Source organism: Bos mutus, chromosome X (assembly GCF_027580195.1).
Source record: "Bos mutus isolate GX-2022 chromosome X, NWIPB_WYAK_1.1, whole genome shotgun sequence".
In the NCBI taxonomy this organism is placed as follows: Eukaryota; Metazoa; Chordata; class Mammalia; order Artiodactyla; family Bovidae; genus Bos; species Bos mutus.
The window spans coordinates 124,629,249-124,643,545 of record NC_091646.1 but is presented as its reverse complement, the minus strand read 5'-3'; the positions used below and the strand labels follow the sequence as shown (position 1 = coordinate 124,643,545).

The window sequence follows — 14,297 nt, the reverse complement described above, 5'->3', positions numbered from 1 at the left end:
TTCCCAAGTTCAACGGCGATTGCACTAAAGCTGGAACGTAACGGGGAGAACCTGGCAAGAATGTCTTCTTCCTCAATGGCACGCTATGCATTCTCACACAAGACTCGTGGGGACTGGTGATCCCTAAGGAACTCCTGTGGCTCTAAGATCCCTGACTAGCATTTGTGGCCGTGGGGAGCCAGCTGGCCCCACACATACAATATTGCACACACCTTCATAAAGCTGAAAATACTGGCTTACCACTCTGGCCCCGCCCATTCCCCCACCCACCCCACCCACCCCTCCCCTTCTAACTGGATTGTCCCTGTCCCCTCCCACCCCCGCCCCACTTCTCCAGCACACATTACAAGGCTGTCTCTTTTAAATCATTCAGATTTGGCATTCTGGACCGATTTGTTCTGTTATAAGGGTGCCCATTTGGCCCACTCTTGGCACCCAGCTGTTCAGAGTAGGAAGGCCCCTCTGTGGCACTCCGGGTCACAGAGGACACGTGCCAACCAGGGTCCATCTGACCTGGCAGCTGGAGGGCTGGCCTGCCCTTTGGTGTTGGCTCCTGCCGGATGTTACTGCTCCCGCCAGAGGCCTGGCTCAGAGGGTGAATCCGAATTTCTGAGAAGGAATTTTTGGCTTGTTGAGTTGTTAAGGGCTGGAAGCGGGGGTCTGAGGAAGCCGGGTGATTTGAGGCTGAAGAGAGATGTAACAGCTTGCGCAGTGATTTTAATGGCTGGCTCTGAAAGAAAAGATGAGGGTGCATGTAGGGTTTAAGTTAGAGTAGACCTGAAAGGTGGGAGGAAATGGAGTGCAGATCTGAGACGACTGTGTGGAGTTAGGGAGGGTGCGTGTGGGGGAAGAGGGGCCAGTCCAGACTTATCTGTGCTTTTGTTCTTCTTCAGAAAAGATGGAAGTTATTTTTCTTTAACAAAAAAGCTTAGAAATGTAGAAGAAATCTAGAGCTGGTGTGGTGAGTGATCCAAGGCTTAGGCACCTTGTATCTGGCTGCACCCCATCTTTATGGGAGGAAGGGGGGAATCTCCTGCACCAACCAGCAAGAAGAAGGGAAAGAAGGGATGTGCCTCTCCCTTTGCAGAAGACTTCCTTCCCAACAGCTCCACAGAAAGCTGCTGCTTAGGTTTCACCTGCAAAAAGTCAGCCATTTGACCATATCTAGCTGCAAGAGTCACTGAAAAAATGTAATGTTTCAATAGGCAGCAACATACTCTGCTAAAAATTGTGTATCCCCTTTTCTTCTTATCTCCTCGATTTTCCCTTTCCCTTGGCATTGCAAAATCCCAATGGTCCCTTTCTGCACTCTAACTTTTTTTGGTTTTCATTATGTTTTGAGGGGGAGGTAAGATATGGGCACTAAAAATGCCAAGCACAGAGAAACGAGCACAAGCCCTGTAGACTCTAAAACACAGTTCACTCATAGGAGGGTTTTGATTCCTAACAGCCTGTCTGTTGTGTGCTTGGGGCTGAGGCCCCAGGGGCTGCTGCACTGGGAGGGGGACTTCAAGGCAGGAGGAAGGGTCCTCCTCTCCTTTTTGTTAGACTTGACAAGGTCACCACCAGAAGAGGCATGGGAAAGCACCCTGACATTCATGGCCCTCACCGCAGAACCTGACAAACGGGCCACAAGCATCTCTGGCTGTCACTCCTCAAAGGCCTTAAGCCAAGCAGAAGGTTGATAATCTCAAAACACACTAAAGATTCGAGGGAAGATGGCACTGAAATCCACGGGCTACTGCCTGAACACTGACTCAAGGAGAAGTCACTCTTGGGGAAGTGTCCTCCCCATGGCCATTCCGGAGTCTGTCTAGAAATGTTCTGTGGTGCCCATGGTAGGTGGCACCCACCCCCCCCAGCCTATACACATTATAAGCAGAAAATATGAATGGTTGGGCAAATATGATTGAAACTTAGGGATCTCTTGTCAGCAGCTCTAAGTAACAGCTTATAGTTAGAGAAAGTAAACAACAAACTTATAAAAACAGAACCTCTTCCTCCAAATTACAGACATCCATGGTCATTTATAGACACACGTAACCTTATGGCCTCTAAAGCTCACAGTTCAGAGGAATAAGAGATTTAGAAAATATTGAATACAATCGAAAACAAGTTAGATTATGTTATTATGCAATACCAAAGATATACAATATTTTAAAATTTCCAATCAAAATAGTTTGCTTCAAGGAGATAAGACCTCAGTTACAGGAAAAATTTATGGATTCAGTATCTGGCTTGTATGGCAGGGAAATTATGGCATACAAACCATATGCAGGGAAATGTGACTACACATACTGTCTAATATGTGGTTCCTAATGTGAACGTTTGCCAGTTTTCTATCAAAACTAGTACAGATTTCAGAAGCTTAAATAGTCTTCCAAGAAAGTGTATGATATCTGTCTTTCAAGGTGCTTGCACTACATCCTCTTACCCTCCCTCACATTTTATGGCACGCTTCACTGTTATCATGAATTATTTTTATCTGTGGATTTTCTCTCTCTCTCCTAGGCTGCAGAGTGTTTCTGGGCTGGAGATGTATCTTATTCAGTTCTCCCCTCCCCTCAGGTGAAAACTAATGGAAGCTCCCCTTTTTCCCCCATTAGGACACTGAAGCAAGACTCATCTGGACTCCTAAGATGCATCTGGCTATCACTGAGGGTATGTTCTGGGGAGACTCTCAGCCTTGCTGTAACACTGAAAGGCTAAATTTCTCAACCCTGCCCTCTCTTCAGGACAGACCAGTCACTGCAGAGTCTGAGAGTCTAAGAGTGATGCAGGCACCACTCACTTGGGTCTGTAGATCAGAGATCTTCTCAGGACGCCACTCCTTGGGTCTGCTGCTCGGGGTGCTAGCAGAGTGAATGGCTTTCTGTAATGTCAGAAGATCAGGGCCATCAGAATTGGGCACCTAGAGCAGAATACGGACAAGGATTCAATAAGCACACGGGTAAGCCTCATTAGGATATGCAGCCATACCCCAGAAGAGAACGAAAGCAAATCCGACCAAACCAAAACTCAATCCCCTCCCCTCCAAAGAAAAGACTTGATAAAAAAAGAAATCAAAACTTTCCCAATGTTCACAATGCAAGTGATGCTAGTTAAAGTCTGCTGCCCTCTTAATAATTTTCCCTGCGGTAGGAAAAATTGGCAGATGTCATGCAGCTTTGTTAAACCTCAACCCTTCAAGCATTCCCATGCTGTTAGTTTTAGACGCTGTAAGAGAGAGCAGTTAAATTGGGCTGTACCAGGAATTGCTGTCGTATCCTCATTCCATATTGCAGTTAGGTTATGAACCAGTTCAATAAAACAAAAATGTGTTTCTGCTGGGAAAATGATCCAAACACTGTGTTTGGTGGTGCTAAAGAAGTCTAGCAGGCTTTCAAGGATAGCAAAGTGAGAAAGTATGGTTTGAATCATATTCCCTAGACACTGCCCAGGAAACCTGGGTCTAGCATTATGCACTATGAAAATGCTGGATTTGTGCCACAAATTCCAGATAAATGCAATTGGTCCACTCACCGACTTTGGTGAACACAGGAGAGTAACGCCAAATGTCAAGCAAAAGCCCTGGCCTTCAACTAAGTGACCAGCAAAAGCTAGAGCCAGGCAAGGAAAGAGCAAATCACCAACTAACAGAAGCTGTTTTTTCATGGAGCCTGCAAGCTCACTCAATTTGGTCAATTTTACTTGGTTTCAAAGAAACAAACTGCCAACCAAGTGTTAACAAACTTTGTGAGCCAAACGAAAAGACATTTGTTAATTGTAAATGTTAATCGAATTCTTTACGGGAAATAAGGGATTTCATGAATACTGTCTGCCAACAACTGGCTAATTAGACAACCCAAACTAGCCTTTCACTAGTTGGTTTGTTTAATAGCCCTTTATGCTTCAACCTCCTTAACTGATCCAGAAATTCCAGAATGTCAAAGAATTTATATCTCAATGAATTTATGGAACTGGCTCAGGCACTTAACTAGCACAAAGAGAATATGACCCCATGAAAATAAAAGACATGCTGTTGTCATCAGTAAAACAAGTTTACTGGAGCAGTTTTCAGGGCTACCATACGTAAAAATGGGTACCATGGGTGGAGTGACTACAGGAAGCTTTTTCAAAGAAGAACTATGCTTTAAATGATTCTTTGAATTAAAAAGAGGAAAGAGGGATTTCTTGATGCTTGGATTCTCCCCGTTGGTGGAATCTGTCTGCAATATAAGATACAAATAAACTAATTGCCAAGAAAAAAAAAAAAAAAAAAGGTGTTCTTATCGAAAATCCTAGCCCTTGGATGCCCTCAAATTGTTAAGTATTAACAGTCACTGAAAGAATCTCTGTGCTGTGTGTACATGTAGAGAGGCTTTGTGTCATTTCTCACCTGGACATGAAGATGCCAATAATGTAAATTCAAGACATGCAGAAACTTCTATGTATATAAAGAACCTTTGGACAGGATCAATACCTACAGCAGGAACGTCTCTAGAGACTTACACACATATATTCACATTCAGCTTATAAAACATTTAAGGATATATTTACTATCAGAAATATGACTGTTATAAAGAATTATGTTTAAAGGGCTATCGATGAACTTCAATCTTTTCCCAATCGCCAGAAGGGACTTAAGCAACTAAATAATCTCATGTAATCCACAAGCCTATTTAGGAAAAAGAAAAAGATACTGCAAACCTTTTTGAACGTGGTCAACTCTTAAACCAGAAAACATCACTTGGAAGGGGAATGTATCAATATTGTAGGATTCTACTGTTGAGGAAGAAGCCTGGCTCTACACTGTGAGAAGTATTCACACCATGGAAAATAGCTGGCACAATGCAGAATATGCCACAAAAGTAAAGAAAAAGAAAGTTCAATCTTCAAACTGAAGCATGATTACCAGTTGAGATACTAACTAACTAGGGTACAATTACCAAGTTGGCAAAGTCACCATATGCTCTGAGGGCTTATGTAACTGTCTGAATGTGGAACTGAAGCCGGATTTCCCCAGGCGGCTTCCAGATTTGCTTGAGTCAAAGCAGGCACCTTTACAATAGTGAATGATTTTTTGGCATGACTTTACCCTGTTTTGGATATTTCAATTGTCAGAGCACCAGAATGTCTGTGAAGGTTCAGATCATCTTTTACTGGTCTGTCTGAAAACATTCAAGAAAAACAGCCCATAAGGTTTTCCTGTTCCCAAGATAGGGATCCGTGAAGAGTTTAACTTGTGTGGCTAAGGAGGCCACAGGAGAGCCCTCAGATATGTGTATGTATGACTGATTCACTTTGCTATTACAGCAGAAAGTAACACAGCACTGTCAATGAACTATACTCCAATTAGAAAAAAATAATAAAATAGAGAAGCAACAAGGATATTGTATAGCACAGAAAGTTCTAGCCATTATCTTGTAATAACTTTTAATTCAGTATGCTGCTTGCTGCTGCTAAGTCACGCCAGTCGTGTCCAACTCTGTGCAACCCCAGAGACGGCAGCCCAACAGGCTCCTCTGTCCATGGGATTCTCCAGGCAAGAGTACTGGAGTGGGTTGCCATTTCCTTCTCCAATGCATGAAAGTGAAAAGTGAAAGTGAAGTCCCTCAGTTGTGTCCGACTCTTAGCGACCCCATGGACTGTAGCCTACCAGGCTCCTCCATCCATGGGATTCTCCAGGCAAGAGTACTGGAGTGGGTTGCCATTGCCATAAACTGAAAAAATACTGAATCGCTATGCTACACACCTGAAACTAATATAATATTGTAAGTCAATTATATTTCAATTAAAAAAAGAGAGCATTCTCAAGAACAAGCAGCAGGAGGCGCTCCACACCTCCTGGTGGGACCCTGGCAGGGATTGAGCTGGGCCTGCTATCCAGGAGAACCCACCTCCAGCTCTCCAAACTGACTGTGCAACTTCAGGCAGGTCACAACTTGCCTGGGCAGTTCCTATGTCAGCAAAATAAGGGGGTTAAACTAGATTTAAGATCCAGAGACTTCTCTCTGTGCACTGGGTACCAGGTTTCCATTTTGTTCAATCTTGCGCAAAGGCCACAATGCTTTAAGTCCTTCAAAGTTCATTTACCTAGGTTTCCTTTTGCTGAGTTCTAGTGAGCGAAGAAAAGTTGAATTTAATTCTGTTCCAATGCTCATTTGAAGGAGGCAGTTACCACAATATCAAGCTTGGGAGCCTGTGGTCTGCCAGGAAATACTACACTGAGTGCTCTTTGGAAATCTTACTTTAGATATCAAAGTCCTTTAAACATTTTCTTTCCTATTTTAATTAAAAAAATGCAGAGGTATAAACAACTTTTGGTTTGGAAGGCTTAAGTCATTGTGACCTGTGCAGAGATAATTTGCAGTTACTTTACATATCAAAAATGAAAAGTATGAAACCCTGAAACAAGTAAGTTCAAGTGAAGAGTATGTTAGAGAATAGTAAATATCCTATTTACCCTAACCTACACTATTTATACATCTAAAATTCGAACCAGATCCTGAGTAACAGTTGACATGTACACACCTGACTCATGCCATAGTGAGCCACAGGTTTAATGCTGGTCTAAGGCAGACATCAAAAGCTAAATCTGTACACAAAAACACCTTCAATTCCTGTGTCTTGCTACTTCCATTTAATCAACCCCACAATGGCTATGGGCCTGAGGTTAAGAACCAAAACAATCTCTAAATAATAACAGTGGCTAGGAGGAGGTAATCTAAATTTAATATTCATGATGCATAAATATGTTCCACAGATAATAAAAGTTTTATTAGCACTGTACATATTTTAAGCCTCACTACTTCAAATCAGGTCTATTTTGTGCATCTGGTTTAAACAACATGTGTAGTTAATATGTGACTAAGCGACATCTTGATTGGACCTTCTACTTTAATTGAGTTTCAGTTAGAAATGTAGCCAGCTTTTTTTTTTAAATGAACATTTTAGAAATATTATAAGCCATTAAAATGAAGATAATAAAATCTGTGTAGTAACATACATACTGTGTGTATGTGTGATAGAAACACTATTAGAAAGCCAGAATACAAAATTGTACTAGAATGATTACTATTATTTAAAGCAAACTAAAAAACCACCTTCTTTCCATAAACATATGCACCGGCTAAAAAGCTAGGAGGAAATATGCCAATATCCTAATACTAGTTGAGATAGGGTGGTAAGATCGGAAATTATCATTTTTTTCTCAATTTTCTGACCTTTTTTTCTAATGAGCTCATATTTATATTATAATGGCATCATAAATTTAACAAATTTTACAGCCCATGGACTGTAGCCTACCAGGCTCCTCCATCCATGGCATTTTCCAGGCAAGAGTACTGGAGTGGGTTGCCATTTCCTTCTCCAGGGTATCTTCCAGACCCAGGGATTGAACCCGGGTCTCCCTCATTGCAGGCAGACGGTTTACCATCTGAGCTACCAGGGAAGCCCAGTAATCTAGAAAGCCCTTTATTAAATCCTCACTTCAAATATATTCTTTGCTACTATCATCTCACCATTACTTACCATTGAGTCATAATCTTAGACTTTTCAAAATGGAACAGACCTCACAAAAACTGAGTCTAATCTATTCATTTTAAGAGATGAAATCAATGAAGTCCATCTGAGTAGGTCATTTTGATTATGACTTTTTCCTTTTTAAGTAAGTGAGAGTCAATCATGTATGAAGTAAAACTAGAAACAAAATAATTAAAAATAGCCGACTCAACCCTGTCTAGTCCCAAAGGTATCATAAAGCAAAGCACACCTCGTGTGGTGAAGATGTTCTCACCAGCCTGGAGGCCTGGCTTCTCCATGTGTTCTCAAGTCACTAACCAGCAGAATCCATGCCTGGTTCAGTGAAATGACATGAATGCTTTCATGCAGCCAGCCCTTGGTTCAGGTGGAGGGCTCTCAGGAGATGAGACTCATTCCATTCCCCAGTTCAATCACAAGATAAACATGTCCTCCTACTAAAGCAAGCCCTGATATGTCAAATGCTAGCTCCTGTCTGTGACTAGGCAGCCCAGAAATGCAACATGGGAATCAGATAACCAGCCAGGGGAGAATGATGAATGATGTCTAAGATTTAAACACAAACCAAAACCGTTTCCTAAATTTTCATATATCTTTAACCCTCAGAGAGAAATAAATCCTGAAGGTTCATAACTTTTACATGAATATAAATCCATAAGGTGTTTACTGAAAGAGGGTTAAAGCATTCTCTTTCATCCAGATTAAATTTCTCCTATTCCTAGAGGTTCTGTTGAATCTAGAAAAGGCACTGTGGGAGGAGGAAGTTGTATAGAATTTGAGAAAGAAACATTTAAAGTCTATGCATATCAAATATCAGTAAGAAAATAATTCACTTTGATTGCCACGTACAAAGTGTAAAGATCCCACAGACTAATGTAGACTCGTATGCCATTGTAAATAGAAATTGGCCATTTACTTACTGTTTGAGATTTCTTCTTTTTCTTTTTCATTGACCTGAAAAAACCTTGTTTTTCCTTTTCCTTGAGTTGTTCAGAATGACTAATGTTTTCAGGACTTTTCCTAAATGGGAAGACATTTTTATCATATTGATCTTTCAATCATTCCCCTACCATTATATGACAAATATAATGAAGACTAAAAATGCATGACACCAGGTTCAAATAGCCATGAAGAATCAAGCACATAGGTAAAGAACCTCTAAAAAGCACAGAAGGAACTGAATATCATGAAGCATGGTTAATGATTAGCCTTTGGCAAAGGCTCACTTGAACTAGCAATTTGAACATTATTACAAATGATCTGTAACTATGCTACAGGACCATTTTCATGCTGTTGAAAACCTCAGGATTAGAGAGCCTGAAAAGCACACGTTTGAAGGATGCCTTTTCTGTATCCCTCCAAGGGAAACAAAAACATTTTCAGTATCTTCATTTTTCCATTTACCTTTTAAAAACCAGCTTAACAAGTTCATTATCAGTGGCTTACCAGGGTACTGAACATTAAAAAAAAAAAAAAAAAATCAATGCTGCTACAGAAACCTTACAAATAAAAGTAAAAATTGCCTGAAACTGGAAAATTCCTTTATGAAAATTTTGTATCTATGTATTAAAACTAAATAAAAAGTAGATAAGGTAAGAAAAAATAGAGACAGGATAATGCATTAATACAAAGCACTCTTTTGGGAAAAAAGCTTCTGACTTAAAATAACGACTTTAAGCTTTGTATCACTGACACCACCAGGTATTTTAATACAAATAGGAGGTATTAAAAGAGAGCAAACAAGCCACTGGCCCCAAGAAGTTGACTACTTATATGTTAACCGAGGCCCTATGTTACTTAATTTAATTTATGGTCTTAAAAACAACTGGAATGGTGTCATTCTTGAAAAAGGCACATTCCATGGGCCCTATTTTGAATCTGAACATCTAGATGCCTGTGGAAAACCATGTTCTCAAATGACTGAATTCCTTCTATTAGCTATTCCCTAAAATCAAGAGTAAAAACTTTAAAGGTGACAGAATTCATTCATATTTATGGTTTTAGAGTACTGAACAGTGAAGTTACTAGAACATCTAAAAAATATGAGCAAACCAGCATCCTTTACTTGATTAAATCTATGTGAAGGCAGAAAACATTTATATAATCTATTACAGATCCACATGATAAAAAACACCATGAAACTATTTTTAAAATCACACTCACAGAATTTTCACTAATATGAAGCAATATTTCAACTATAATACTAAGTGAAAACATCAGGATTGATTCAAAACTTTCTACATGAGCCCAACTATATATTTTTTTAAGTCATATATGTGTATATATATACACAAATTTTATAAAGCAGAGAGAAATTAAAAAAAAATCTTAGTAGTTATTTCTGGGTAGTAGGATTATTGGTGATTTGTTGTTACTTCTTTTTAATTTCAACAACAAACATGGACTAAAAATATAACAAAAAGGTTTACAGAACAGAAAATTCATTTGAAAAGCCAAGAACTCAAGATCAAAGACCACAAAGGAAACAATTTAGAGACAGAGACAAACAGACAAAAAATAAGAAGTAAAAACCATGACTGTTTGAAGGAGCAAGGGTCATTCATTCTTAAGTGTTTAGCCTAAAAGTTAATGGGAATACCAAGGAAGTAAAAACATGTACTGTAGGCTCAAGTGTTTCTGAAACTCATTAGGAACTACAATTTTAAACCTCACTGAGAGTTTCAAGCTCTGAAGTTAAAGTTTCATAATACAACACATCCAATAAAATAATTAGTATTGGGACTCAGAATGATGCGTTAACAATTTTGAAAGTGAGAAAACTTCAGACATAATGGAATGAGTGAGAATGAAATAGTGAAATGTTAAAGATTCCCTAAACTCAATAATGTAGTGCTGGGAAAGACACTCTCATCCTAATGACAGACTGTTTGATCAAAGTTTCTTACGACAAGTACTTTTGAGATTAAGGAGATGAAACCCTTGGATGGGGTCTAAAGACAGACTACCCTTAACTAAGTTCCAGGCCACAGTATTCAGTTATGTGAGGGTTCTAGGAAACATAGCAGAACAGTGTAAGTAGTTGCTGGAAACACAAAAGCACCACTCTTAGAAGTGAAAGAGGGTAGTCTTTCCCTTCTCCAGGGGATCTTCCCAACCCAGGGATTGAACCCAGGTCTCCTGCATTGCAGGCAGATTCTTTACCAGCTGAGCCACCAGGGAAGCCCAAGTATACTGGAGTGGGTAGCCCATCCCTTCTCCAGCAGATCTTCCCAACCCAGGAATCGAACTGAGGTCTCCTGCACTGCAGGCGGATTCTTTACCAAACTGAGCTATCAGGGAAGCCTCAAAGAAACCTCAGAAAGCATCTAATCTAACCAGTAATACTATTTTTAACGATTTGTAACTTCCAGAAGTTAAAGCATTATATGCTTATGATACAGCTCATGTCCTTCCATACTGGGGTCTGCACATAACCTAGAAGCACAGCAGAGTATTTAGGTTAACGGGAAGAAGTTTTTACTAATCAGAATTAAAGTATAACAAAATCTCAAAGGTCTGCTGAGGGTCAGTAGTTAAAGTGCTTTCTGCCAACTGAGGAAATCTTTAAGGGGGCCACATTCATCATGACCACATCCTCAGGATGGGAACAGGTGTTACTACAAGAATGTTAATATTGGCATGAGAGGAAGTGAAGGCTTGAGATACCAGCTCTAGGAGGAAGAAGACTGTCCAATAAAATGAAAGTGAGAGTATGGGGGTGACAGTACTGAAAGAGAAGGAGGAGCAGGACAAAAAGCTCAGTGTTTGCAATTCCTTGTGTCCCCAAATCACAGATACTGAATCAAAGACTCTCTGCAGGGTCTCTTCAGAGGCATTGGATAAACTAGAGTCCGGGGAAAGGGGAATAATGAGGAAAGTATCCTCAAACTGGAACCATGGAGAGGCAGTGGAGTCAAGATCCAGGTGCAAAAAGATTCCAGGGACCAAAACAAAAAAGAAAAAGAAATTACCCTTGAATTAGAGGACGAAATCTAGGAGTAAAATGTAACTGTGCATGCATCACAAAAAGAAAGACACAAAAGGAAGTCAGAGAGAAAGAAAGAGTGCCAGTGGGGGAGGGAGGGAGACAGAGAGAGAAAAGACAGAGAGAGGGAGAAGCTACACTGAAACATACACATACAGAGAATTAACAGAGAAATCGAAGGGAGAAAAACCTGCAAGAAAGACTCAGGGATTGAGAGAAGCTGCCAGGAACTCAGGCACCTATAAAGCTGTGTGCTGTACAAATGAATGAAAAAAAGGACTTGAACATTTATAACCAGTACTGCACCCAATGGGTAAGAGTGAGCCCTGTGACTTAATCTCACTCGTGAATTCTGGACCCTGTTATTGATTCTACCTCGTTCGGTCAACAGTTGTGTGCTGAGCTGAGCAAACGAATTATACAGGCAACAGAGGAGCAACACAAGAGAAGGGCAAATGGTGATCACCTAAGTCTCAGGGACAGGAGCTCTGAGAAGGACCACTCAGCTGTCACTTGGCACGTTACCCAGGGCTGAAAACACAATGGGGGTGGGGAGGGGTGGGGGGTGCGGCAAGCATGATGTGGGGAAGAATATATGTATATGTGTGTGGGGCGGGGGGAGAGGGGTGGGTAACAATAACAGTCTCCTTCCTGAATAGTCATGGCACTCAAACATTATCTAACAGAACAGCTACTATTTCCATAAGGGGTTAAAAAGAAAGAGAATTCAAAAGAAACACCTAAAAACAGGAAGGAATGAAAACCAACTAAATCAAACCCAATCAACATTTATAGAGTACTCTGTATGTGCCAGGATCAGTGTTAGGTGTTGGAGATACAGAGAAAAACTAAAACAAGGGGTGTGACCTCAAGCTGCTCACAGACTCAAGGCAAGCGACCCACCAGTTAGACAGAGAGCCAGGGAGCTCCATTATAATCCCCTCAAGAGCAGCAGTGAGAAGGTGCATCAAAGAGAAGCTGACTGTGACACTTTCCCTGTCACTTCCCTTCCCCTGCCAGTGTGACTAGGGTCAGTTGGCTAATGTCTGAGGGTGGAAAGTCAGGGACTAATTCTACAGAATGACAATAAAGGATATCAATGTATTCATAATGTTGCAAGAAGAGAAAGCCTGGGATTGTGCAAGTGAGTGACAGCAATTCTTCACTTATCCTAACTACTGGGATTTCTAATTAATTTGGTTTATTGTTTAAGTGTCAATTTTTAACCCAATTTTGACAGCAGTCTTTCTAAACACTTTGTCTTTTCATGGAAAGTAAGAGCAGCCTATTTTAAAGATATATACTCTACCTGGATATCTACTCTATGTATGAAACCATAACGACCAGAAATGACTTTCCCTTTAGAGCATTAGAAACGTCAAACTACCTCTCTTCTCTCTATAGTTACTGTTCAGGATCCTCCTCTCTCTGCACACCGTCTTGTTACCTGGGATTATTTCTTGCCTGACAACCTCAGTGCCAAATGAGAGAACTCAACATAGAAGAAGAATAAGCAGGCTCACAGGGAGGGTGGAGGTGTTTTCCCATTACTAAAGATGATCAATTGACTGTATTAACCCTATTTTTGTTGTTCTGAAATGTTTTGGCTTATCTCCCAGCTCTTAACTGGATTCTGGACAGTTGAGATGGCCAGAATAACAGCTCTGCATATTATACTACACTATTATTTTAAAGTATGATACAGTAGCTTGACTTTTCCATTGCAAGAAATGTGTGCCCTGTACAAATATCCTCTTCTCTAAAGAAACGTAAAGTACTACTAACAAGGAGAAACAGACTGCCCTTAGGACAGTGATAATTTAGGAACAGCAATTCACTATGTCACCATGGCAAGGCTCATTCATGTTTTTGTAAAAGTTATCAAATGGCATTCTCTCAAATATAAATATGGTGAACCAATGAGAGATCTTGTTCAAGAAAAAAATCCAAGACAAGTCGAGCTTAATGGAAGACTTAGACTAAGTTGGATGCAATGCATGGGGGAGAAGTATCATAGCAACGCTATTCTGAGGGGCAGTTAGAACAAAAGAATATATCCAATTCCTCCCTAGAAATTCTGGGATTCTCTCAAACCTCATAATAGCAATATCAGATGACTTGATGAAGACCTGTCTAAAGTTCAGCATCCCAACTGTGCCTCTAATTCTTTTCAAAACAATTGTTTTTAGGTTTCTACACATATCCAGGTCTACTTAAACTGATTATCAAAAAGTCAGAAATAATATGCTGTTAAGACTGTGAATCCCACATTTAGATGTAGTTTTGATCTGACCTATCTATATTTTCATTCATGCTAATCTGTAATCAACGCTCTTTTAAACCATCACCATTTCATCATGCAATGAACAAGATGAAACACAACTCCATCTGTACTTCTGTATTCTCACAACTTAGACACTACTCTCACAGCTTGTCAAAACCACTTGAAAACTGTCAACGTCGGTAACTGGAGTTGTACCTGTGCTCTCCAGTTAATGTGTAGATCTTATCTAAGTTATGGAGAAAGAACTCACAGAAGTTCCTCAGTAAAGTAAGTGGAGATGAGACACCTGGTAAGTCATACTGAAGTTAGAGAACATTAATGGTAAAAACTGCTGCTGTTAACGTTAACAAGTCACAATGGTGCCAGGCACCACTCTAGATGCTTTTGATGTTTTACTTCATTTAATGATCATATATACTGTATGAGGGAAGTGCTATTCTTAGCCTATTTTATAGACAAGGAAACTGAGGGACAGAGAGCTTAAGCTCACATGGCCAACAGGTGACA

The 14,297-nt window shown here is 40.2% G+C and overlaps 1 protein-coding gene across 3 annotated transcripts in view; it reads right to left on the bottom strand.

The window, feature by feature from the left end:
* Positions 1-327: 327 nt before the first annotated feature.
* The window catches only part of CDKL5 (cyclin dependent kinase like 5), a 178,556-nt gene continuing 164,586 nt past the window's right edge, over positions 328-14,297 (bottom strand). For 2 of the 3 annotated variants that reach the window (XM_070365949.1, XM_070365950.1), the window contains 4 exons: positions 8,442-8,541; positions 4,086-4,208; positions 2,792-2,911; positions 328-730 (listed from right to left, as the gene is read on the bottom strand). In XM_070365949.1, coding sequence (XP_070222050.1) covers positions 344-730; positions 2,792-2,911; positions 4,086-4,208; positions 8,442-8,541 — 730 coding nt within the window. In that variant the 3' untranslated portion in view covers positions 328-343. The remainder of the gene's footprint in view (positions 731-2,791; positions 2,912-4,085; positions 4,209-8,441; positions 8,542-14,297) is intronic. The other variant, XM_070365951.1, reaches the window with a different exon arrangement.